At 38.0% G+C, this 26,969-nt stretch overlaps 1 protein-coding gene across 2 annotated transcripts; it reads left to right on the top strand.

The window, feature by feature from the left end:
* Nucleotides 1–344: 344 nt before the first annotated feature.
* On the top strand, nucleotides 345–21,127 carry LOC139958730 (dehydrogenase/reductase SDR family member 4-like). 2 transcript variants are annotated; one of them, XM_071956040.1, is made up of 10 exons: nucleotides 345–522; nucleotides 1,621–1,678; nucleotides 5,882–6,059; nucleotides 6,825–6,902; nucleotides 11,454–11,477; nucleotides 12,268–12,338; nucleotides 13,865–13,934; nucleotides 14,521–14,655; nucleotides 19,299–19,369; nucleotides 19,965–21,127. In XM_071956040.1, the coding sequence occupies exons 2-10, from the start codon at nucleotides 1,623–1,625 to the stop codon at nucleotides 20,083–20,085; spliced, it is 804 nt and encodes a 267-aa protein (XP_071812141.1). In that variant the 5' UTR covers nucleotides 345–522; nucleotides 1,621–1,622; the 3' UTR covers nucleotides 20,086–21,127. The 2 variants fall into 2 exon arrangements, with proteins under 2 accessions (XP_071812141.1, XP_071812132.1); XM_071956031.1 differs by lacking the exons at nucleotides 345–522; nucleotides 1,621–1,678 and adding an exon at nucleotides 2,757–2,831.
* Nucleotides 21,128–26,969: the final 5,842 nt, after the last annotated feature.

Genomic DNA, 26,969 nt, shown 5'->3' with positions numbered 1-26,969 from the left:
ACACGTTGCGTCACATGTAGCATATTGCGTCACATTGCGTCATAGCACTCCCATCACCTAGTATTATGTGACTATGATGGACCTCATGCAACCAGTAAATTATTCACATCATGTATTTACATGACAACCGTTGTTATGCGAAATGATAGAGCACTAATAGGCTGCAACAGCCAGCTAACTATAGTATCCCAACCCTGTGTATAAATAGTATGTAATCTACCCGCACCCTGTGTATACATAGTATGTAAATCTATACATAATATCTATATATACTGTGTATGCATAGTAAATCTATTGGTTTTTTCCCTTGAACTTTGGAATGTAAAATTGTTACATTGAATCGTGTGACATTACCAGGCAATATGGCCATGAACCGCCCAGACTGCTATGCTCTATTGGCATGAAGTGATTATAGAGTGGCGAAAGTTTCAAGCAAAAACTAAGAAGTATTGTCTTTAGGTGGACAGACGAAAAAAGAGAGAAAGGGAATTTGAATTTGTTTTATGCTCTAGCAGTCGACAGGTTGGTTTTTTGTTGTTGTATTTACTTAATTGTTCATATCCGAGCCCGGGCCTCCCGCTATGCATACGGAGACCCTATAGAAAGTAAAGAATATGGACACTGATATAATGTCCAGAGGTTCGAAACTAATACAGGACTTGTCAATTGTTTTGAAAAATAGTCTACTATATCTTTGCCATAGACATGGTAAACATGGTGCAGTTTAACCTCTTCCCTTAATCTTCTCTTTGTCCCTCTACAGTTTATCTTCTACCTCCACTCTTCCCCTGTTGGTTCCTTTCTTTTCCTTTCTTCTCTCCACCCTTTGTCTACTAATCCTCTTACATCGATCTCTTTTGTTTTCACCCTGCTCATTAACCTATCTGTATTTTGTGCTTGCACGTTGTCTATTTTGCCTAAAATTTCTAAATAACCTGCAGGAGCCGTGCCTCGCACGGCTCGAACAGGAATTCCATTCTGATCGTGCTTGTATTTTGTCCCTTGTAGTTTCTGTTACTTGTCATTCAACCTCTGAAGAAGACCCTTCCATATGATCGAAACGTTAGGCCTAGTTACTGTCACCCATGATATAATATAATTCAATCATTATATAATTAACTCTGCTCTTAACAGATGCAGCCACAAAATGCCACCACATTTGAATAGCTTGCTTTAATGCAGATACAAGGTGATACGAGCATATATGTGGTTTTAAGGATTTTCTTTTTTCTTTTTTTTTAAAGGGGGGAGGGATGGGGTGGGTTAAAATCGTCCCCATACAAAAAGCCTGAAAGAGGTATTTTTCGTGAAAAGAGAATGCATTTCGTCTCTCGGCCTTTTGGCTGAGATCATGTGTAGTATCTGCTCCCTTTCTAAGGGACAGGTGATACATATTTGACGATGATCACACATTATACCAATCTCGATGTATGTGGACTCGGTGCATGGGGTTGAGAGTGAATCAGTTACGTAGTTTGGCTTCCTTGCCCAGGTTCATTCTTGGGTGCCTTTTCTTAAAATAATTATTTATTTTAGATAGTATATATGACACTGCTGTCCAAATATTTCTTATGTTAATGTCGCATGTAATATTGTGTTAGTTTACCTTGATCTTTACAGAAATGCCAATCGAGAGGTTTTTAGGCCGGGTCGCCCTTCTGACGGGTGCTACTCAAGGGTACGTTTCTTACAAATGGAATACGAATCATTAATATTATGATAACTAACATGATTGTGTAGATTCATTGATCAGTTGAAGTCCGTTAATATCTTTGGTACTTAAATGGGTTTTAATTAGAGGTAAAACATGAATGTTGACTTATGCCGTTTTATCATCATTTCAAACAATGAAGAAAAAAACACAATTCTCTCTCTTTTGAATGTGATTAAAACTAAATATAATTAGCTTGAAAGGACGGATTGTTTAGAATCAAATGAATTCATTACTTACAAGCTTAATTCTAACGAATTCATTCTGCAAAAAGTAGGCAGGGAACTAAAATAACACATTTACCTTGGTGGGCAATTTTAACTAGTAAATAATTTTGCCCAAACAGCCAAATAATTCGACGACAAATTTTCATTTAATATCATAAGATATGAAGCTGAGCAAGGGATTTGTGGCTATGGTATGAAAACAATGTCTGAATACGCCGTATACATTATTTAGTCTATAGAAAATAGCATATGCATATGGTTTGTTGAACTAGGTTGAAATCACTATTATAAACTTGTACGGAAAATTTAAAAAATCGAATGTTGCACACCCAACAAATTGCATAGCCATTGGACTGGCAATTAAAAACTAAATCTTTTCCCGCCCGAAGTAATTTATTCTTAGTTAACACATTGCTTTAAAGTAAGGTTTTTTTTTAGTACTTGAAAGCTACGACGGTATAGAAACAATACAATATTGAAATAAAAAGAAAATTACACACATTGAACAGGATTGAAACCATAAAAAATTAAGAGCAATTTTGTTGCTTTAAAAGAGGTAAGATTTTCTTCTGTAGGCTCACCTGCATCACGGCGGGGTTGTTAATTTTATGAAAATTCACCCACAAATTTGAGCATGAGATTATTCGAGTTAAGAAGGTTGTTCTATAGATCATCTTCAGTAAATGATGTACTGAGTTATATGGTTCTCAGGCGCGTATCCAGGATTTTCTAACCCGGGGGGCGCGAATTACTATCTAAGCGGAGCGCCACCATCAGTTGGCGCGCAGCGTACAAGAAAATTTCTGGTTTCTATACCCCCCCAGATAACCGGAAATGGCACTTCTCGGGCTTGAAAATGACCTACCAGATGAACACTTTTGCCTGAGAACCAGGTATTTCCCAATAGTTTTTTTTTTCCATCCATAACCTCTTTGAAGATTGTCACCAGTCACACATCATGTTCGACCTCATCGCGTGTCCAGTGGATCATTGCTTTTGTAGGTGATTCTACGTCGCGGCCCACAATACCCGACTGCCCCGCTTTTCAAGGTTTTAAGCCCAATATTTGTTCAGAATTTGGAAATTCACATTTCTCGTGAATAAACTCACTTCAAAACATACCCACAATGTTGCAAAAAAAATGTCACATATGGACAACCACTATAGAAAAACCTCGTTCAACCCCTAACAGACCGGTTAAACTTACACGCGTAGAGGGAAGTATGATGAAGAATGTTGGTGAGGAAATTTTCGAAAATTCAGACATTATTGGTGTACAAATATTGCAACCTCTTATAACGGCTATTATTAAACTTGGTTGAAGGAAATGAAAAATAGCAGATATTTCCGAAACCGAACACTACACACATAGGCGTAGGAGGCGGGGGGGGGGGGTGGGGGGCTGCAGTGCAATATTTTTTTTGAAAATTTGGGCAATATAATAATTAAATCAAGTTCTAAGCTTGGCCGACTTATTCGCCATTACTAAATGTAAAAAAGAATTCCACATAATTGGACCTCCATGCTTTTTTCTCCATCTACATAAGACATTTCGTTGTTTACATTAGCATCCCTCGGTATTCTGCGCAACTTCCACGGACCGTACGGGACACGATGGCATGCGATGTAATAACGGATGCTTTCCTATGATATTGACATTAACATGTTGGACGCGCGCTTTGCGCGCGAAAAATTTAGGTTATATTTTTCGGGCTAGTCGTTACAGCCCCCGAATCAAATTTGGCTCCTACGCCTTTGACTTCACACATCGACAGTTTTGAGGCTGTTCATCCTGGAACCGCCATTTTCATGTTCACTGATATGATGTGATATCTGCTGTTTGCTTTACAAATTCGAACAGGCGTAGCGAAGAATTTGCCATGAGAGAGGCAAAGCCTGTAGGCAAACTATCTTAGCGAAGCGCCACCATGAGTTGGCGCGAAGCGTACAAGAAAAGTTTGGCCGAAAATGCCTCCCAAATCGCTTGAAATGACACTTCCCAGGCCTTAAAAGTTGCATCTAAGCATTTTCTATTTTGAAATTACTAGCGATTTGATTTGATTTGATTTGATTTATTTTGTTTTTTTCACGTGCAAATATACAAAGTGAAAGGAAGTCTTCTATAAAGCATACAATAGCTTAACAATGTAGAACACACCCTGAAGAAAGAAAAGAAAAAAGGATATACCAAATTAAACGTTTCGACAATAAATCAATTATATGATATTTTAATTAATATGATGCAATTATTTCTTTAATATAACATTTTGTAAATGTTCTACAGGATAATTTATTTTTAATAATGTCAGTAATAGAATTCCAAGTTTTTATTGCTCGATTTCCGAGGCTTAACATTCCTGTTGAGGTATTTGTGTTATGATAATGCGCATGATTTGCGTGTCTTGTGTTGTGGTGATGTATATCCGAATTACTGATTAAATAATTTTGATTAAAAATTTCATAACAAAAATATGCTCAGGGGGAGGGGAGACGGTTGCACCTTCCCAAAATGCGTCATGTTCCCCGACGACAGTTGCTTTCACAGCACAATTGTTTAAGGCGTCACACGTACACGCGTTATGATAGACCATAGTATATATAAATATATAGATACATTAGTGAGTGAGGATAAATGGAAACGTCAAAAATAGAGTTGTCGGTGTAAGTGGTAGGGTGAGGCGCACGCCCCTTCCGACATCTTCGATCCGTCACTGGCTACCCGGCCATGTGTATATAATAGTGATCAGCGCTGTAATGATGTCACTGTTCCTCTTTTTCTTCCCGGTGTCTTGGCGTTTTTCTTTTATTCCCTCCTTTTCTCCCTTTTCTCCTTCTTTTTCTTTTGCCTTCCTTCCCCTCCCCCTCCTCCTCTTCCCCCTCTTTTTCCCCTTTTTTCCTCTCTTTTTTTTTCTCCTTTTTTTCTTACCCGGGGGGCGCGCGCCCCAAAGCCCCCCCTGGATACGCGCCTGGTTCTAATACAATTTTATCCTCTGGAAGTGCCATATCTGAAAAAAACATTCCAAAAACAAAACGTTCTGAAGCTATTAAAGGTCTTCACCTTCATTTGTTTAATATCAAACAAGTACGTGATATTTATTACATACCTACGTGATATGTATCACGTACGTGCGTGATATGTATTACTACGTACGAACGTAAAAATTACTGCGTATCGTGCGTGAACATAACTGCGTACGTAATGAATACAGCGAATGTAGGCCTACGTACATACGTACGTGTTTTTATAACGTGATATTGCCTATGGTAACACTTGTCTAACGTAAGCCAGCCTACGTGATAGGATGCGGGGTATACATCTTCATTTCAAAGACGGAGAGGGATGAACGTATGTGTTTTAGGCACATGCATACCTGTGGTGTTAGTCGAACGAACGTCATTGTCTGTCTTCGGCATTTTTCAATCCGCGGCTCAATCGTTAAACTAAGCTTGACTTCTGTGGTTGGATGATTGATACATGCGAGGTATACAGTGAACGAGACATATTATTATATTATAATATAGTTAGACCGTACATTGTACAGTACGTATGCACGTATCTTGCATGTAGGCCAATATGTTTCAGTATGTAAGTATACTGCTACTTCTTAGGTAGTGAAAGTAATATTATCACGTACGTACGTAATAAATATTACGTACGTACGTAGTATTATCACGTACGTACGTAGTAAAATTATTTTTTACCATGTCCTCTAGAGCTTCGTTAGATTTAAATTGAAAACTTTAATAACAGTTGGTCAAAAGCCGGCAGTTGGAAGTTAAAGATGTATGTCCATCTGTAGAAAAAATCCCTTCATTACTTCAAACGATCGAATCTCTCTTGCTGATTGTTGGCAAGAGAATGCAAAGAATTTAGCCATTGTCTTAATTTTTGTAAAAGTACATAAAACATATCAGAAGATGTTATTCATCCATTTCGAGATAGGATTGGTCTTGCTACGGCCAGAAGGTTAGCCCAGGAAGGATGTAAAGTAGTGATAAGTAGTCGAAAACAAGAAAATGTAGACGAAGCTATTCAGACTCTGAACAAAGAAGGACTTCAAGTGTCAGGACTGGTCGGAAATCAAAGAGTCAGGGAGGACCGAAAGAAATTGTTAGAATACGTAAGTGACGGAAATGTTTTGATTTATTGTTTGAGCCTAAAACAGTCCATAAGTATTTGTATTTGGTCAGAGAGTTTCAACATCTAAATGACCTATTATACGATATAAGGCGGTATTACATTCTAGTTTATCGTATAGTTTTTGGCTACGAACATAATGTGATGGACTGACAGTGTATCAGTTCAGTATATAAGATTTGGCTTGCTTTTTCTGCAGGCTCAATATTGACTGATTTTCCTACATTTCACTCGATAATTTAAGGAAAGTTTTAACATCATATAGACAGATATTTTTCAGAGCAAATTGAAGATTGTCAAACCTCGGTTTATTAATTTACGAACTTGCATAATCAAGTTGGTAGCCCTTTGTTTTCATTAGATATACAATGGAATTGGCTTATATCCGGTTTACCTCAGGTCGGAACTTAGCTGTTTGCCACTGATTTCAACACGCCGATATCTTCTTGGTCGCGAAAATTGCTAGTTTATCCGCGGCGCCTTTAAAAAGTGTGTGAATAACGAGCTAAAATCAAAATAATGAGCATGCATATGTTTCCTAATACTTACAAAGTGATATGTTAGGCCTTGTTGTATTATGCTTCATCTTGTGAATAATTCAAAATAGCTATTGTTATATATTTAAGAATATCACTAATTTGTTGTTTAATTTACCATCAATCATCTTTATAAGGTATTACCACCACACCGAACTTTGCAAATTCTTTTAAACGGCTCATCCGCTTGTTATAATCTTTCTATTTTTCAGACTTGTGAAAAATATGGTGGAATCGATTGCGTTTTTATGAGTGCTGGCGTAAGTCCACATCAAGGGAGTTTGTTAACGGTAAGTATACACGTTACCTACCGTCCAAAACTACGTAGTTTCAAGTACCCATGGGAGGAGTGTAAGGAGATATATTGTTTCTGATCCCCTCACCCCTTCCACTCCATCACGATGAATTCCCAGCCTAAGCATACCTATAAGCATACAGGCCATTGAAATTGTTGGGTATATTAATTTTCAAACAGGTGAGAATGACCCCTCCCCCCTCCCGCACCGGTAAAAACGGGTTTCAATATTTTGCAAGTTTAATTCAATATTGAAACATTAGAATAGTTGATTGAACCAGAATGCCCTACAAACAGCCGATTCTCATGGCTTTAGCAGCTAAAACTGGTTAAGGTGAGTACCTGTTCAATCAGCTAAAACTGATTTGTTATCATATCTTAACATGCATCACTTATTTGACCAGTTGCTACTGAGAAAGACTTACAAACAGAAATACTAGAAACACAATCCTATACATAATGATTGGCTGGACTAACCAGACTACTCTAAAGGTCATTAATTTCGTCCATATTTTAACAGAACGTGGATGACCCTTAAAATCTGCAATTTGAACCATCTTTTAGGATATACTCACTAGTCAAACATAGGGACAGTTGTTTAGACTCCTTACCAGTCATTAGTTGACACAGTCTTTGAGTAATGAATAGTAGCATCCGCTGACAGGTCTAACATGTGTTACGGTGTTATAACACACTTCAGTTTATACTGATTTTTCACAGTACAAACTGATCAAGCCATGCACATTTGGTGCCTTCAAATCAGAAATATCTTCTGTAAAAAGAATAGAAAAAACGAAACAAAGTCTAAGGAATGAATTGAATAAGCTTATTCTGAATTTAACCTTTTGACCCTCTTCACGACCTATCATGATGTAATTGGTTTCAAGGCTGTTCACACATTAACTTGCAAACAGGAAAAGGAAAACAAAGAGAAAGAGTAACAATTTTCATATTTGTTGTATACTCATAGATATTTTAGATCCACTGGTAGGCTACCAGGTGACCTCACCGTGACCTCACTGTATCTCCATCTTTGTTCACCAGTTCGGCGTATCTGTTGCATACTCATATATATTTTACCAGGGTTCTACTTTAGATCCACTGGTCTTCCAGGTGACCTCACCGTGACCTCACTGTATCTCCATCTAGTCATGTCTTGTATTTGTTCACCAGTTCGGGGTATCTGTTGCATACACATATATATTTTACCAGGGTTCTACTTTAGATCCACTGGTAGGCTACCAGGTGACCTCACCGTGACCTCACTGTATCTCCATCTTTGTTCACCAGTTCGGCGTATCTGTTGCATACTCATATATATTTTACCAGGGTTCTACTTTAGATCCACTGGTCTTCCAGGTGACCTCACCGTGACCTCACTGTATCTCCATCTAGTCATGTCTTGTATTTGTTCACCAGTTCGGGGTATCTGTTGCATACACATATATATTTTACCAGGGTTCTACTTTAGATCCACTGGTAGGCTACCAGGTGACCTCACCGTGACCTCACTGTATCTCCATCTAGTCATGTCTTGTATTTGTTCACCAGTTCGGCGTACCTGTTGCATACTCATATATATTTTACCAGGGTTCTACTTTAGATCCACTGGTCTTCCAGGTGACCTCACCGTGACCTCACTGTATCTCCATCTAGTCATGTCTTGTATTTGTTCACCAGTTCGGCGTATCTGTTGCATACTCATATATATTTTACCAGGGTTCTACTTTAGATCCACTGGTCTTCCAGGTGACCTCACCGTGACCTCACTGTATCTCCATCTAGTCATGTCTTGTATTTGTTCACCAGTTCGGCGTACCTGTTGCATACTCATATATATTTTACCAGGGTTCTACTTTAGATCCACTGGTCTTCCAGGTGACCTCACCGTGACCTCACTGTATCTCCATCTAGTCATGTCTTGTATTTGTTCACCAGTTCGGCGTATCTGTTGCATACTCATATATATTTTACCAGGGTTCTACTTTAGATCCACTGGTCTTCCAGGTGACCTCACCGTGACCTCACTGTATCTCCATCTAGTCATGTCTTGTATTTGTTCACCAGTTCGGCGTACCTGTTGCATACTCATATATATTTTACCAGGGTTTTACTTTAGATCCACTGGTCTACCATGTGATCTCACCGTGACCTCACTTTATCTCCATCTAGTCGTTGCTTGTACGCCAGTTCGGCATTTACTCTCGTAGAATCAAGTTGCAGATATTGTATAGGTCTGGCTTGTCTTTTACATATTGCTGTTTATTCGTATTTATATTGATATTCAGCTAAGGATACATTACGATCCTAGCTGCACCATGACATCATAGATTTATAAAATGGCATCTGCCAGACACGACATAGCATACATCATAATCGGAAAATATTTTCTTCAGCTGTATAAGATATCTGTTTTCCATACAGATCACTGTCATATTAACCAACAATGTGGTTGGGTTTGTATCATACTATATAGGTTCACGGTGACAACAATATCACATCTTTCGCCGGGCCCCCTACTTGACCCGGGCAAGTTAAAAGTTAACACATATCATGGAGCTATTCCGTAGCAGCTCCATGTATATTGAACATACACGAGTTTATATATTTATACACATATCATGGAGCTATTCCGTAGCAGCTCCATGTATATTGAACATACACGAGTTTATATATTTATACACATATCATGGAGCTATTCTGTAGCAGCTCCATGTATATTGAACATACACGAGTTTATATATTTAAACACATATCATGGAGCTAATCCGTAGCAGCTCCATGTATATTGAACATACACGAGTTTATATATTTAAACACATATCATGGAGCTATTCCGTAGCAGCTCCATGTATATTGAACATACACGAGTTTATATATTTAAACACATATCATGGAGCTATTCCGTAGCAGCTCCATGTATATTGAACATACACGAGTTTATATATTTATACACATATCATGGAGCTATTCCGTAGCAGCTCCATGTATATTGAACATACACGAGTTTATATATTTATACACATATCATGGAGCTATTCCGTAGCAGCTCCATGTATATTGAACATACACGAGTTTATATATTTAAACACATATCATGGAGCTATTCTGTAGCAGCTCCATGTATATTGAACACACATGAGTTTATATATTTATACACATATCATGGAGCTATTCCGTAGCAGCTCCATGTATATTGAACATACATGAGTTTATATATTTAAACACATATCATGGAGCTATTCTGTAGCAGCTCCATGTATATTGAACATACACGAGTTTATATATTTATACACATATCATGGAGCTATTCCGTAGCAGCTCCATGTATATTGAACATACACGAGTTTATATATTTAAACACATATCATGGAGCTATTCCGTAGCAGCTCCATGTATATTGAACATACACGAGTTTATATATTTAAACACATATCATGGAGCTATTCCGTAGCAGCTCCATGTATATTGAACATACACGAGTTTATATATTTATACACATATCATGGAGCTATTCCGTAGCAGCTCCATGTATATTGAACATACACGAGTTTATATATTTAAACACATATCATGGAGCTATTCCGTAGCAGCTCCATGTATATTGAACATACACGAGTTTATATATTTAAACACATATCATGGAGCTATTCTGTAGCAGCTCCATGTATATTGAACACACATGAGTTTATATATTTATACACATATCATGGAGCTATTCCGTAGCAGCTCCATGTATATTGAACATACATGAGTTTATATATTTAAACACATATCATGGAGCTATTCTGTAGCAGCTCCATGTATATTGAACATACACGAGTTTATATATTTATACACATATCATGGAGCTATTCCGTAGCAGCTCCATGTATATTGAACATACACGAGTTTATATATTTAAACACATATCATGGAGCTATTCCGTAGCAGCTCCATGTATATTGAACATACACGAGTTTATATATTTAAACACATATCATGGAGCTATTCCGTAGCAGCTCCATGTATATTGAACATACACGAGTTTATATATTTATACACATATCATGGAGCTATTCCGTAGCAGCTCCATGTATATTGAACATACACGAGTTTATATATTTAAACACATATCATGGAGCTATTCCGTAGCAGCTCCATGTATATTGAACATACACGAGTTTATATATTTAAACACATATCATGGAGCTATTCCGTAGCAGCTCCATGTATATTGAACATACACGAGTTTATATATTTAAACACATATCATGGAGCTATTCTGTAGCAGCTCCATGTATATTGAACATACACGAGTTTATATATTTATACACATATCATGGAGCTATTCTGTAGCAGCTCCATGTATATTGAACATACACGAGTTTATATATTTATACACATATCATGGAGCTAATCCGTAGCAGCTCCATGTATATTGAACATACACGAGTTTATATATTTATACACATATCATGGAGCTAATCCGTAGCAGCTCCATGTATATTGAACATACACGAGTTTATATATTTATACCGATTATATCTGACATCCGTTTTCACAGGTCAACGAAGATCAATTTTCTCGGGTAAGCAACTTCTTGTATTATTTCGTGGCAACCGTGTATAGTGTTAAACTAAGTCCAATGTTATGAATATGTGAGTACAATTTCTCACTTAACTCGCGCATGAGACTCAAGTAATAAAAGTCTGCTTCGTGGTAACATTTGTATAAAACTTGATTGCCTTAAAATAGAAAGAAATTAACAAATAATTCTATACCTTCAGATGCCAGTCCCATTTTGAATCTAACTGTGATCTGTTTTCAACAATATCATAAAAGATTACTTAAAAGGAAAGATAAGAGGGATTTTTTTTCTGTATGTTCTTCATTCTTTGAACATTGGCAGGGCCGGATCGAAAACCCACATGGCAACCATTTACTTTCTTCACAAAAGATTGGATTTAAGCCTTGGCATCGTCCTCTATGGACATCGTAATCGTGTTGGAAGAACATCAAAGAAGGTTCCGTGATAGAAAAAAAGAAAAAAAATGATAAAAGTCATATGACGTGAATGCATATGTAAAATGTTCATGCCCTCACTAGCAATTATTAGGCACCACATCAAAATGAGTTTTTATAATTATCTAGGCCTGGTGTGTTACTGTGTAGGTATATCATAATCATGAAAATGAACACATTTATATCAAATGAACATGCTGTTTTAACCTGGATGTTGTTAAAATTAATTAAATGTTATGTGTTTGAAGTTGGATGCATTTTGTTGTTTTCCTCTACGGTTGTGACGGATGCACACGAGAAAATTATAAAATTTCATAAAACCCAAATGAAATATATTTTCCATTTATATTCGACAGGCGTTCGATACTAATGTGAAAGCAAACTTTCAGTTTATACAAGACCTGCTTCCAGTGTTTAAGGAAAGAGGGTGAGCTTAGAAATTTATTATTTTCTGTATTATGTTATAATTTTTCATCTTCAGATGTATACTTATGGATTTGTTAGGGTTTCAGATGCGGACGGTTCAAGGGTCATTCAACACAACTTACAGGCTGCAGTTTACATATAATGGTACTAACAGCAATCGGAAAATGTCTTAAATCCGTACGGTGACATAACTAGAAATTTAGTAACGAATATCTTGCAGATCATAAATGCCCTTCTTCTTGAATGATCACCCTATACAATTTATCTTTGTTCTCTGAAAGGTCTTTTTTATCACTGTTATAGGTCCCTTCTCTATACACCCCCACCCCAACCCCCAGATAATGTGTGTGTATTTCACGGTCGCAGCGTGTATCACATTTAATGTAATGTGTTTTTTAATACAACTTGAGGGCATATCATGAACACGTCGTGTGACGTCAGATTGTATGGACTCACCTATTCAATGATGTTTTCCTTAACAATGATGCCAATAATATTGATACTTGATATTGATATATGTGTTTACAATAGATTAAAAGAAGTCAAACCGTTCTTCGGATTCGTGTTTGATTAACGTAATGTTTTGAATTTAAAGCTTTACTTGTGCACTCAGTCGCAAATTTCTAGACAATGTTCTTTTATTACTACATATGTAGCTAATAATCATGATGATGATGCCCTTTTGGCCAAAATTTTGGCTCATTCCAAAAGATAAAGTCAATGAAAAATTCAAACCATTTCCTATCAAAACAATCTATCACAACATTAATCGGACATACATATTGAAATTAACGTTCACAACAGCTGAACGAGTCTTTCAAAGGACATATTTAACAATTTCAAATACCATTCAAAATAAGCCAAATTGCTATAAACAACCGCATCCTCATAGGTCTTTGTATCGCGATGATGAGAATTTTGTGATATATTAAATGCATCTGTCAACAACAGAATGAGATGATGTTATCAATGCTACTTCATCTAAAAATGTGCTTGCTTCCTGTGATAACGTTTCAATAACTTACCCACAAAAGAAGGAAAAAAAATTCTTCGAAAATGATGCATTTTGATGAAGTTCTTAATACAGAGAATATTTACAGCTAAGCACACGTTCCAAATGTATCGATTTTCAAAGATAAATCGACACGAATATCACAATAGCCTAATTAAGTCAAACTTTGTAGAGCATTTGCCCAGATGACATTACATACCACCTACACATGTGATCCAACTTCCTGGAGTAGTTGAAGGTTTAACCTTTCAAAATAGGTTTCATTCAATCAATCATATCTCGGGCTATGGCCAAAAAATTACATTTATTCTCAATCTGTTTTCCACTATAATTCACTTATACACAATATGTGTGTATGACGACGGTATGCTGAACTTGTAATGAATATATACATTTAGGCAACGTAGGTGGTATATCATTCTATATTCATCCTGTTAATTGGTACCCTAAATATATTATTCCATTTGTTGGAATGGCAATATCTGTAACCTAATTTTATTTCATAATACTTGCAGGGGAGGTTCTATTGTAGCAAATGCAACTGCCGGTGTCTATGGTGTCACACAACTTTTTGGAACTGGAAAAGTGAGTATATAGTATATATATATATATATATATATATATATATATATATATATATATATATATATATATATATATATATACATATATATATATATATATATATATATATATATATATATATATACATATATATATATATATATATATATATATATATATATATATATATATATATATATATATATATATATATATATATATATATATATATATATATATATATATATATATATATTTATTTATTTATTTATATGCGATTGTGTTAAAGTGTGTCATTTGAATTTTGTGTGCTTTCGTTGGTATGCAACAAGTATTTTCTTGAACGCCTGCAAATTCGACATCAATTCAGAGCGTTTGACAAATCAATTTTGATATTAAATGGAAAATATTGAAACACGCCAAACCTTGCAGCAACACCACATAACAATGCACTCTATGCCTACAGAAACAATTTTTTTCTTCTTATCTATAGACTGTTTGAATCACGCTAAACAAACGGGACTTAAACCCATTTGAAAGGATTGTAAGTTTTAAAGACATTTTATTCGGATATACTATACTCATATCCATCCGGTTTTCATTGCAGAATTTGTTCCTGTACAGCATAAGTAAAACTGCATTAGTTGCAATGATTCAACACGTCTCACGTGACTGCTTCAACGAAAACATCAGAGTGAATGTGGTAGCACCGGGACCGGTGGACACGAGATTTTTATCTGGGGTAAAATATGACGTTTCAAGTAACATGGTTTTAATAGCTGATCACTATAGAGTGCCACGAACAATTCAAATGATATAGTTATACGTTTTGTTTACAAGAAAAGCCATATTAGGTAGAAGAAAGTAAGGCATACTGTAATGTTGTTGGTTACTTACATCTTGCGATTAAAACAGTAGGAGTCCTGCCGTGTCATGAAGATTGGGTCCACCTGATGAACCATGCTTTAAATTACATAGTTTGCTTATCAGCAAAGTATATGAAGAAATATATAAAGCACTATTAACAGTTTAACTGAAAGCCAAATCAGTTTTAATACCGTATCCGTATGATGAGTTACCTTGATGTTCTATCAAAATGATTTCTTTGATAAATGGAATTAACCAAAGCTAATATTGCTAGTTTCATTCAGATGATAGACAGCATCAACTCCCCCCCCCCCCCCCTCATGTAATTGATATGACCCTTTCTAACTGCTGACGTCTATCCTTCTACTTTCAACCTTTGTTCACTGGGCCAGAGATATATATCATCAGTTACTCGTGACAAGTTTGTAACGCCCTCTGTATGTTTATATTTAATGAATTAAATAACTCTGATATACTAGCAAACTGTATGGCAATATTCTTGAAAGCTTCAACCTTCTTCCTCGTATACTCATCATGCTCCCAAATTCCCAATTAATATGCTAAACAACCAACCAACCACCCTAACCAACCACCCTTTATTGGAGAAAAGAAGCTCACCAAAATAGTACAAAATTTTCTTTTTAGTGTTGATGTTTGCCACAAAATACTGGTAAACAGCCAACAATCTTAGTTGTACACCAAGTTTGGTAACAAGCCAACCATCTTGGTGTTATGCCATTTTTGGTTTAGTCCCGGCGTAAGAAGTGAGGGATCGAAACCGAATGGTGTTTTGGGGGTATTCCCTGACAGGCGTAAGAAGTTAGGTGCCGAACCCAAAGGTGTTTGGGGCATTCCCCAGACTGGCTTAAGAAGTGAAGGGCAGAAATCAATGGTGTTTGGGGTATTCCCCTGGCAGGCGTTAGAAGTGATTTGCCGAATCCAATGGTGTTTGGGGTACTCCCCAGAAAAATACTTTGACAGATGATATATGTGCAGTGGCCCAAATGGATATGACAACTTTTTTTTACTTTAAACGCTTTTGTATTCATATTTCAACTATTAAATCAAAGGTTTACACTTTTCAAGTTCTTTCCTTGAAACAGTAGGAACAAGTCGCTCTTGCGAGTGTTTGATCTGAAAATGCTGACTATTTTGTCTCAAAATTTCCACTACATTTGCAAAATTATGACCTGCTAAATGTTGCCATCCCCAGGGAAATTCATGGGTTATTACGCAATCTTGTCTCTAGACTAAATTATAGACCTATTAATATTCTAAATATACCTGATAATGCACATTGGACGCGAGGAACCCCAGACCCCCCCCCCCCGAAAACGTTTAGTGGTTCCGATGCCTTAATATATTCATAGGTGGTACGCCACATGTTAATATTCATGAACTTGTGCACAACAAAATGAAGAGGATTATTTATTGTATCATGCGGCAACATTTAGAGGAAAGTACCAGGAATCAGTTATCATGTTAACAAAGTGTATTTAATGACAATATATAACAAGCTATTTCTAGCCAATTTCAATGTAGCCACACCCATCACGAATGTTAATGATATAAGCTTCAATCACAATATAAACCTGCACCTACCACCTAGTAACATCTTCATACCTAATATAAGGCATATTGGACATACCGTTCCAAACTTATAGCAAATTGAATCTGGTTAAATTTAGCCCCGCTAGCTCATTAATATGCATCATTCAAGCAACCAAAACAATAGAGGTCATCTACTGACCATGACCAACATAATGTACCAAATTCAAACATCAATCCTGTATTTCGTTCTTCAGATATCATGTTTGAAAGCATAATCTAACAGATTTCAACTTAGCTTCTCCCCTTCATGAATATTAATGATTCTAATACTTAAATGACCGAAACATGTTTGGTATGTATATTGATATCTTCATACCAAGTTTGAAGAAAATCGGATGACTGGTTGTGGAGATGTTGACGTTTTATGAATTTAACAGTTAGCCCTGCATGCCTACTGATAATTATGCAAACACAATAGGGATCATCTACTGACCTTAGGGCGTCACTTACACACACATCACACACATGCACACCTACGCCCACTTGACTGCATAGGTTCTGGTAGATGTCAACGCACCGGAACCACACATAAAAAACAACGTCTGTGCAGAATTGCAGCAAATATATTGAAACTATAACAGGGTTCTGGCCACTGGCGGAGAAACAGGGGGGGTTGGGGGGGTTTTAACCCCCCCACTTTTTGAAGAGGGGGGGTTGGCCCACACAATCAACCCCCCCTAGTTTTTGCCAGTAATGTTCTGTTATAGCCTATGTTATGTGCTCCAAATGGCATAATAAATCAAATTATTATATTTGAAATTGTTAAAGTCATTTCAACCTTTTACCGGTAGGCTACATCAACAATTAACGACCGAAAACCGAGTTAGAATTGACCCATACATTATTTCTAGCCCCTTTGCCCCACCTTGCGCATTGGAACTTGTAGCTCATAGCGCTAACTTCACCCCACAACAGACATACACAAAATAACGTTTTGTTGCTGTTGAATAGCTTTTGATCTGTATACACTTACCAACTTCAACGAGGTGAAGGAAGGAAAAGAAAAAGAAGAAAGAGAAAAAGAGAAAAGGATGGAGTAGAAAATACGGCAAGAAAACGGGAAGAGAAAGAGGAACAGTGACAAAATTATTCGAATTTGTAAAGCAAACAGCAGATATCACATCATATCAGTGAGCATGAAAATGGCGTTCCACGATAAACAGCCTCCAAACCATGGGCGCAGATCCTGGTGAGGACTGCGGGACGCGTCCCCACCAACTTTTTCAGTAGCGGGGACATGATATACCGTGTCCCCACCAATTTGTCTTGACCAATAGCTGCATTTCAAGTTCCCCTGTATTGAACTTTGGCGCAGTTTGATCCAGCATTGTGCAAATGACATGCAGCAGTTCTCATTTTATTGTATTTTATCCACAGTTGTTAAATATAGGACGGAAATCGCATTTGCGGCAGTCTATATTTGTTTTCTGGGAGAGGACCCCAGACCCATCGTATATACAAAAGTCTACTTGGATTATTTGTCCCCTGATTTTCCTTCTGCAGACGCCCATGTATTTCTCCAAACTAAATTTCTAAGCCATGAGATCTAAAACTTAAGGAGGTTTAGGAGCATCATTAGGTCTGGGAAGTGTTATTTCCGGCGATCTGGGAGGTATATTTGCCCAAAAAAATCGTACGCTACGCGCGAACCCATGGTTGCGCTCCGCTTAGATTGTGTCATAGAACAGACACGCGTCCCCACCATTATCCAAGACTGATCTGCGCCCATGCTCAAAACTGTCGATGTGTGTAGTGTTCGGTTTCGGAAATATCTGGTGTATTTTTATTTCCTTCAACGAAATTTTTTAGTAGCCGTCTGAATTTTCGAAAATTCCCTAACCAACGTTCTTCATCGTACTTCATCATACTCGTGCAATTTTGACCCGTCTGTTAGGGTTTGAAGGAGGTTTTTCTATATCGGTTGTCCATAGATGATATTTTGTGCAACATTATGGGTATGTTTTGAAGTGAATTTATTCACGAGAATTGTGAATTTTCAAATTCTGAACAGTGGGGCTGACGGATATTGTGGGCCGCGATGAAGAATCACCTACAAAAGCAATGATCCACAGGATATGTGATGAAGTCGAACATGATGTGTGACTGGTGACAATCTTCAAAAAGGTTATAGATGAGAAAAAAAGTATTTGGAAAAAACTTGGTTCTCAGGCAAAAGTGTACATATGGTTGGTCAGTTTCAAGCCCGAGAAGTGCCATTTCCGGTGATCTGGGGGTACCAAAACCAGAAATTTGCTTGTACGCTGCGCGCTAACCTATGGTGGCGCTCCGCTTAGATAGTAATACGCGCCCCCGGGTTAGAAAATCCTGCATACGCCCCTGGTTAAATGCAGCTTTTCAAGGCCTGGGCAGTGCCATTTACTGCAATCTGGGAGGCAATATTTGCCAAAAAATTCTTGTGCACTTCGCGCCAACTTATGGTGGTGCTCCACGTAGATAGTGAGCTTATGAGCTTATTATGACTTTTTATTTCATCAATGGCCTGCAACCCAGGCGCGTAGCCAAGGGGGGGGGCGAAGGGGGCAGCCGCCCCCCCCCCTTGAGCATATTTTTTACAAAAATTTTTAAGGTTTTTATGATATCGCTAGTATTTTCAAAAGAGAAAATGCAAAGATACAACTAACAAGGCATGGGAAGTGCCATTTCCGGCGATCTGGGAGGCATTTACAGCCAAAATTTTCTTGTACGCTTCGCGCCAACTCATGGTGGCGCTACGCTTAGATAGTTTGCAATGCCGAATCTACAGTTTCGCCCCTCCCTTGGCAAATTCCTGGCTACGCGCCTGTGCAACCCCCCCACTTCTGACAAGAAATCTCCGCCACTGGTTCTGGCACAGCAAACGAGTGTGTTATCTTTCTTTTTTCTATTCCTTTTACAAATCTCACCAAGGGTGTCGATGAATCAAATTTCACTACGTACTGGAACGTGGCTGGTGTCGACAAAGAGGACCTGGCAGCCCGGTGAGTTTCCTTTTGTAACTAAGAATGTAATATTCCAAAAATTTAAGACCATTTTTATAACATCAAATTGTTTTGACAAACTAGACGGTATTACAATTAATATACATTATACAATAGTGCGTGAACGAAGGAACCTGAATGCATAGGGTGCTCCCCCTGCTTGTAGATTACTGTGCCCCCCCCCCTCCCGCCATCTCTTCCACCATCGTATAGGATAGCCACTTCACAAATTACATACACGAGTAAGCCCCTCCTGAAATTGATGGACACTTAAAGAGGTGGTGCCCCTACTAAATTTGTTGGTGTCCCTTCAACTCAGGGTACATGGCTGCGGGCCTGACCAAATTTGAACAGAAAGAATACTAATAATATACGACTATGTTTTCCTTGTATCTCACTGTCTATTGCTCTGTGGATTTTCACTCTTTTCAATTTTGTTCTTTCGTATATTTCATCTACATGATATTTTGTCTATATTTGTCTCATTTATAGCCTCTGAAAACCTTGTTAGGATCGTACCCCACGCCCTCTATATTTCATATAATAGGGAAAACAGCTTTTGCTGTAAAGGTTTACAACCTTTCATTAATTTTAGGGTAGGACGACCCGAAGAGATCGCCTCTACAGTGGCATACCTGTTATCAGATGATGCCTCCTACCTGACGGGAAACTGCCTCATAACAGCTGGAGGATTTGTCCTAAGCAGGTGTCTCTAACAACGGGTTACTCCCAGATATCTTTCATAATATTTTCCATTATAACAACAGATTTCATTCATACAACACTCGTTCTTATAATGTGTTACAAACATCTATGTCAAGGACTTATATGTATCATTCTCAGGTTAGATGTTCTGATGTCGGTGTCGCCCTTAGGTATTCTCTTAAATGAAAACATTTGAAATAGCAAATCAATTTCATCTTTTAAAATATAAATTAAACAGTATCTACCCAAAGAATAATGTTCGTATAGTTCTGCCTTATTATGAGTATTGTATTATACTGTTTTCTTACCCAGTTCTGTTAATCCCCTATGTGTCTATGTGTTCTATTGTTTCTTCTTTTCTCTATATAAAATTTAATTTTCTCGCTTTACTTGGTTAGGGACCAGACTCGAAAATTTATCTTACTTCTGGTCCCGCTGCCTCATTACTATAACTATGTATTAAGAAATGTACTTCATTTTTGATTTAATGACAGAAATAAACGAAACAAGCAATAAAAGCTAAATCATTGGATCACGAAGATAGATGTTAAAACAAAACGGATTGAGAAGGAACTTTGTTTTATTGAAGAACTAACAGTTACTATGACCAGAAAAGATTCTTCTAACGTCGAGCCAGTCAATGAATAAAATGTAGGTTTCAAAAGAATCCTGCGATAGTTTGTACTATTGCAAAAAGAAGGCGGTTTTAAGTGGTGGATACCAAATCTGTTTTATATAAATTTTCAGCCAATTTTTTTATCATTACAACCGGCTAAAGGTGTAACAAGCATATATCTATCCAATCTATATTCTACTTTTCTTATGCAACGGTGGCCCAGATAGGAAAATGTCAACATCTCATCAGATTCGACTAGTCTATCGCTCTTTACCTCAAAGTTTTAACAATTGTCTCAAAAATTCCCCTTCTTTCTCGAAATTTTAACCGGTTATACCGAATTGTTTTTATTTCCATCTCAAAATGTCAAATTATCAACCTATTTCGACTTTTGTCTTGATTTCTTTCGTACAATGAAAAAATATTTCGAAAGTGTTCATCTGCAAGTTTCGACTATTTTATTTTCCCACTTTTGACTTTTTAGACAATTGGACTATTTGATCTTAAAGATTTCTGCTCATTCCTCAGTTTCGACTTTTCATATCAGAATTTCAACTATTTTTGACTTTTTATCAACCTTATCCTCCAATATTAAAAGATGGTAATATCAATTTATTTCATTAAATTGCAACATTTCATCTCAAAATGTCCACTCGCCGATTTAATCTAAAAAACATCAACTTTACCTTGAAATTTAGGATTAGTGATGTGGTATTCAGTTTAGTGGGGTGGTACTAAGTAAGGTGGGGATAGTGTCGGCATGTAAGGGGGCGGAAGGTCCAAATAAACCGTTGAATTATTTTGTTGTTACAGCAAAATTTCGACTTTTCATCTAACTTTTCAGGACAAAAGTCAAAACTTCGACGGATTACTGACTATAAGCCAGGAGCTAATGACAAGATTTCACCCCATCTCACCTATAAGATTTTAACCCTTAAAGTTGCTAAGACCATGTAACTCATCCACAGAACATTTGTCAGCTGCACTCCAGACGTTGGGTCTGTGCCCCCCTCTCTGAAAAGACCCCCAGGCGTTTGAATTCACCCCAACCAACCCTTGGACCAAGTTTTGCGAAAACAAAGTAGAGCACCATTTCATTAACAAAATGTCAGATTGGAAAGGCGCTCCCGATAAGACAATTTAATTCAACTAATCTTCCATGAAGCAACCTTTGTGAAAACAAGGTAGCCGACTATAGAACATTATAAAAAAAAGCACCCCCCCCTCCTAGCCGGCTGATTCACCACATGGGGTGAGTTCCATTGACTCAGAGTGGGGTTAAGGACTGTAATATATGAGGGCTTCGTTTCGCTGTAACAAATGTATTTCACAACCGAAACCCTTAGGCTGTTTCTAATGTTTCAGTGTCTTCAGAAAGAGTTACCTTTTAGGGCAAATTGATTTTGCACCCCAGACTCATGATATCCTATGAGGTTGTATACGTTTAGGCCTATTGAAGATGTATACCTGTTTAATGTACACCGTCCTGGGAAAGCGGTCTATTATTAAAGATGCTTTTATGCAGGGTCACAACCACATTTTATGCACTGGGAGAAAGGAATAAATGCTAAGTCTTCCATGGGAGGAGCCTAATGGAGGAGTGTCCCCTCCACCTGCGAGAAATGTTGGTAAAATGGAGAGAGTCTAAGGGAGGAGTGTCCCCTCCACCTCCGAGAAATGTTGGTAAAATGGAGAGAGTCTAAGGGAGGAGTGTCCCCTCCACCTCCGAGAAATGTTGGTAAAATAGAGGGAGTCTAAGGGAGGAGTGTCCCCTCCACCTCCGAGAAATGTTGGTAAAATAGAGGAGTCTAAGGGAGGAGTGTCCCCTCCACCTTCGAGAAATGTTGGTAAAATAGAGGGAGTCTAAGGGAGGAGTGTCCCCTCCACCTCCGAGAAATGTTGGTAAAATGGAGGTAGGCTAAGGGAGGAGTGTCCCCTCCACCTCCGAGAAATGTTGGTAAAATGGAGGGTGCTTATTGAAGCAAAATGCTGCTTATTTTGCAAGTTAAGATGAAGCGATGTTGATAATTTTTCGACTGATTCGCTCTTACCGCTTTTAAATACATGTCTTACCACCATGTATTGTACACTACATTACTTTTTGTAATATTCCCCCGCCCCCTGCTTATATGCAAATGGTGCTACATTTGAACCCATATTCATTTAGTTTCTGAATTTGACACAGTTAGTATTAACGTCTCCCGCTACATAAAAATACATTCTGTACAGAGGAATATTTTAAAATTTTAAAGTGGGATGTGTGTGTGTACACATCCGTCGTACCCCGCCCCACCGGCCCCTGCCGCGCTCACGAGGCCTAGCAATCCAGTTTCGTTGTTTTCCGTCTACGACTCCACGTGTCGGGATACAAGTTATGTTTACAAGACGCATAACATATGCATCTTATTAGTCAAAGGTTTCGATGTATTCTGCATGGTTTGGAGTCGAGTTCCTTCACGGTCAATTTCTGTGTTTTTCAGAGGTAAGAGACAATACCCGAGGTATTTGTCCTTCAAAGAAGCTTCTTGAGAAAGGTAAAGTTTAAAGAACCTGCAACTACATAAAATTTAATATTTATGAGGCTTAAACTCATTCTACTAATTGTTTCCACATACGAATCTTAAATAGCGAGATAATACGTGGGTTTTCATTCGATTATAATACGTATGTATTAATATGTAGTTTTTCTAGTATGTAATTATTCTAATATGTAATTATTCTAATATGTAGTTTTTCTAGTGTGTAGTTTTTCTAATATGTAATAATTCTAATATGTAATTATATTTTTTCTAGTATGTAGTGTTTCTAATATGTAATTATTCTAATATGTAGTTTTTCTAGTATGTAGTTTTTCTAGTATGTAGTTTTTCTAGTATGTAGTTATTCTAATACGTAGTTATCCTAGTATGTAGTTATTCTAATATGTAGTTATTCTAATATATAGTTCAAACACTTTCATATTAGTACGAATCACATACACAATGCTTTCGCAGTAGAAATTTTTAGAAACTTTGGCTGGTATTGTTCACGAACTGCATTATTTGGGCCAGTTATTTCCGACAAGTTTGCAATAAATACATATTTTAATCTCATATCATGCTTCATAACACTCGCATTGGCAGAACATACAGTTCCTATAACCTTTACCGGATCAAACATGATATCCATACTGTAGGCCTATATACAAGTAAATTCAAGTGCTTCGAAGAGGGGCGTGAAAGTACATTAAAGAAAACAATTGTCCCAAACTGGGTGGATAAAGGCTCGGATAATTACAAATCATGAAACCAACACAGAAGCTGCAAATAAGTGAGTATTTTCTAGTGTGTTCTATAGTTTGGATACATTTATACAGGTGCGTATCCAGGGGGGGGCGTTGGGGGCGCGCGCCCCCCGGGTAAGGAAAAGAGGAGAGAAAAAAGAGAAGAAAAAAGGGAAAAGGAGGGGGAAAAAAAGAAAAGGAGGAGAGGAAGGAAGGGAAAAGAAAAAGAAAAAAAGAGGGAAAAAGGAGAAAGGAGGGAGTAGAAGATAGCCAAGACCTCGGGAAGAGAAAGAGGAACAGTCATAGTTAAAGCGCTGATCCCTATTATATACACAGGTAGCCAGTGGCAGATCAAGGATTACGGAAGGGGTGTGTGCCTCACCCTACCCCTTACATCGACAACTCCATTTTTGACGTTTCCATTTTTCCTCTCTCACTAATGTATCTATATAAATACTATATATGGTCTATCAAAACGCGTGTGTGTGTATGGACGCCTTAAACAATTGTAGAATTGTGCTATATGGAACCAACTGTGGCTGGTCTTGAACTCGACCGAGTCGTCGGGGAACATTTCGGGAAGGGGGCGACCGCCCCCCCCCCCCCGAGCAAATTTTCTTTATGACATCGCTAGTAATTTCAAAATAGACAATGCTTAGATGCAACTTACAAGGCCTGGGAAGTGTCATTTCCAGCGATCTGGGAGGCATTTTCGGCCAAAATTTTTCTTATACGCTTCGCGCCAACTCATGGTGGCGCTTCGCTTAGATAGTTTGCCTACAGGCAATTACTCGCTACACGCCTGTTCGAATTTGTAAAGCAAAGAGCAGATATAACATCATATCAGTGAGCATTGAAATGCATTTTCCACGATGAACAGCCTCAAAAACTGTCTATGTGTGTAGTCAAAGGCGTAGGAGCCCAATTGGATTTGGGGGCTGTAATGACTTGCCCGAAAAAAAAGCCAAAATTTTTCGCGCGTTCAACATATCGATGCCATTATCATATAAGCAAACATCGGTAATTATATTGCATGGCATCGTGTACCGCACGGTCCGTGAAAGTTGCACAGTATACCGCCAAATGCTAAAGTAAACAACGAAATATCTTATATAGATGGAGAAAATGCATACAGATCCATTTATGTCAAAACTCTCTTTTACAGTAGTAATGTCGGCCAAGCTTACAACTTTATTTTAATTACCACGGAGATCATTTTTAAGCTATTCATTGCTATTTATTTTTCTTTCAGTAGGTGTCCGAAAAAAATTGGAAAAAATTTGGTTGCGGGGGAGGGGGGCTGCAGCCCCCGCCTCCTACGGGACCTACGCCTATGAGTGAAGTCTTCGGTTTCGATGTACCTGATATCGGAAATATCTGCTATTTTTCTCTTCCTTCAACCAAGTTTTACAATAGCCATTATAAGAGCTTGCAATATTTCTACACCAATAAATTAACTGTGTCGGAATTTTCGAAAATTTCCTGACCAACATTATTCATCATACTTTCCTCTACTCGTTCAATTTTGACCTGTCTGTTAGGGGTTCAAGGAGGTTTTTCTATATTGGTTATCCATAGATTGAATTTTGTGCAACATTATGGGTATGTTTTCAAGTGATTTTATTCACGAGAAATGGGAATTTTCAAATTCTCAACAAATAATGGGCTTAAAACCTTGAAAAGTGGGACTTTCGGATATTGTGGGCCGTGACGTGGAATCACCTACAAAAGCAATGATCCATAGGACATGCAATCAGGTCGAACATGATGTGTGACTGGTGACAATCTTCAAAAAGGTTATGGATGGAAAAAAAAACTTTTGGGAAATACTTGGTTCTCAGGCAAAAGTGTACATCTGGTTTGTAATTTTCAAGCCCGAGAAGTGCCATTTCCGGTGATCTGGGGGGGTATCAAAACCAAAAATTTTCTTGTACGCTCCGCGCCAACCGATGGTGGCGCTCCGCTTAGATAGTAATTCGCGCCCCCCGGGTTAGAAAATCCTGGATACGCGCCTGTTATATGTGCAGGTTTATTCATTGCCTGGAAACGTTATGATATGTATACAGTTTAACGATGTATCATGATATGCCCTGCATGCCGAACCTTGAACTAATATGATGCCATATTCATGGTAAAGGTTCTCTTGTGGTGGTGGTAAACATGTGGTAATTAATGGTGTACTTATTCGACTGATGATCAGATATGAAATGATAATGCAAAAAAACATGCCCGTTTGATGATCCCCAAAATGAAATTTGCAATGCTAAAAATAAATAGCCAGGAAGCTACTGACTGTAATGCACGTGCGTCTACTTCCAAAATTAGGCTGCTGATTAGAAGTTGATTTATACGTTTTGGAATGATGAAAACCGCAAAGCTTCAGCGGGAATCTCTTCCCAATTACCCCAGCAGGAGCCCTATTGGCTTGTAACCACATTGACTTCCCCATGACTCCAGCAGGGGCCCTATTGGATTGTAACCACATTGACTTCCCCATGACTCCAGCAGAGGCCCTATTGGCTTGTAACCACATTGACTTCCCCATGACTCCAGCAGGGGCCCTATTGGATTGTAACCACATTGACTTCACCATGACTCCAGCAGGGGCCTTATTGGCTTGTAACCACATTGACTTCCCCATGACTCCAGCAGGGGCCTTATTGGCTTGTAACCACATTGACTTCCCCATGACTCCAGCAGGGGCCCTATTGGCTTGTAACCACATTGACTTCCCCATGACTCCAGCAGGGGCCCATATTGGCTTGTAACCACATTGACTTCCCCATGACTCCAGCAGGGGCCCTATTGGCTTGTAACCACATTGACTTCCCTATTGGCTTGTACCCACAAGGACTGAGGGTTTTTGTCCTTTTGGCCGTCCATGGATGGCCAAGGCCACTGCGATCATGCATGGACGCATTGAAGAAAAGAGCTAGAAAACGGATCCAGCATGTTGCCCCGGATCGTGAAACCGCCTCTCATGTATAAGTGTTCATGCACCAGAAAAAAAAAACAAT

This window comes from Apostichopus japonicus, chromosome 3 (assembly GCF_037975245.1).
Source record: "Apostichopus japonicus isolate 1M-3 chromosome 3, ASM3797524v1, whole genome shotgun sequence".
Lineage (NCBI taxonomy): Eukaryota > Metazoa > Echinodermata > Holothuroidea > Aspidochirotida > Stichopodidae > Apostichopus > Apostichopus japonicus.
Note: the sequence above shows the minus strand (reverse complement) of the source record. Positions and strands in the feature narration are given on the sequence as shown.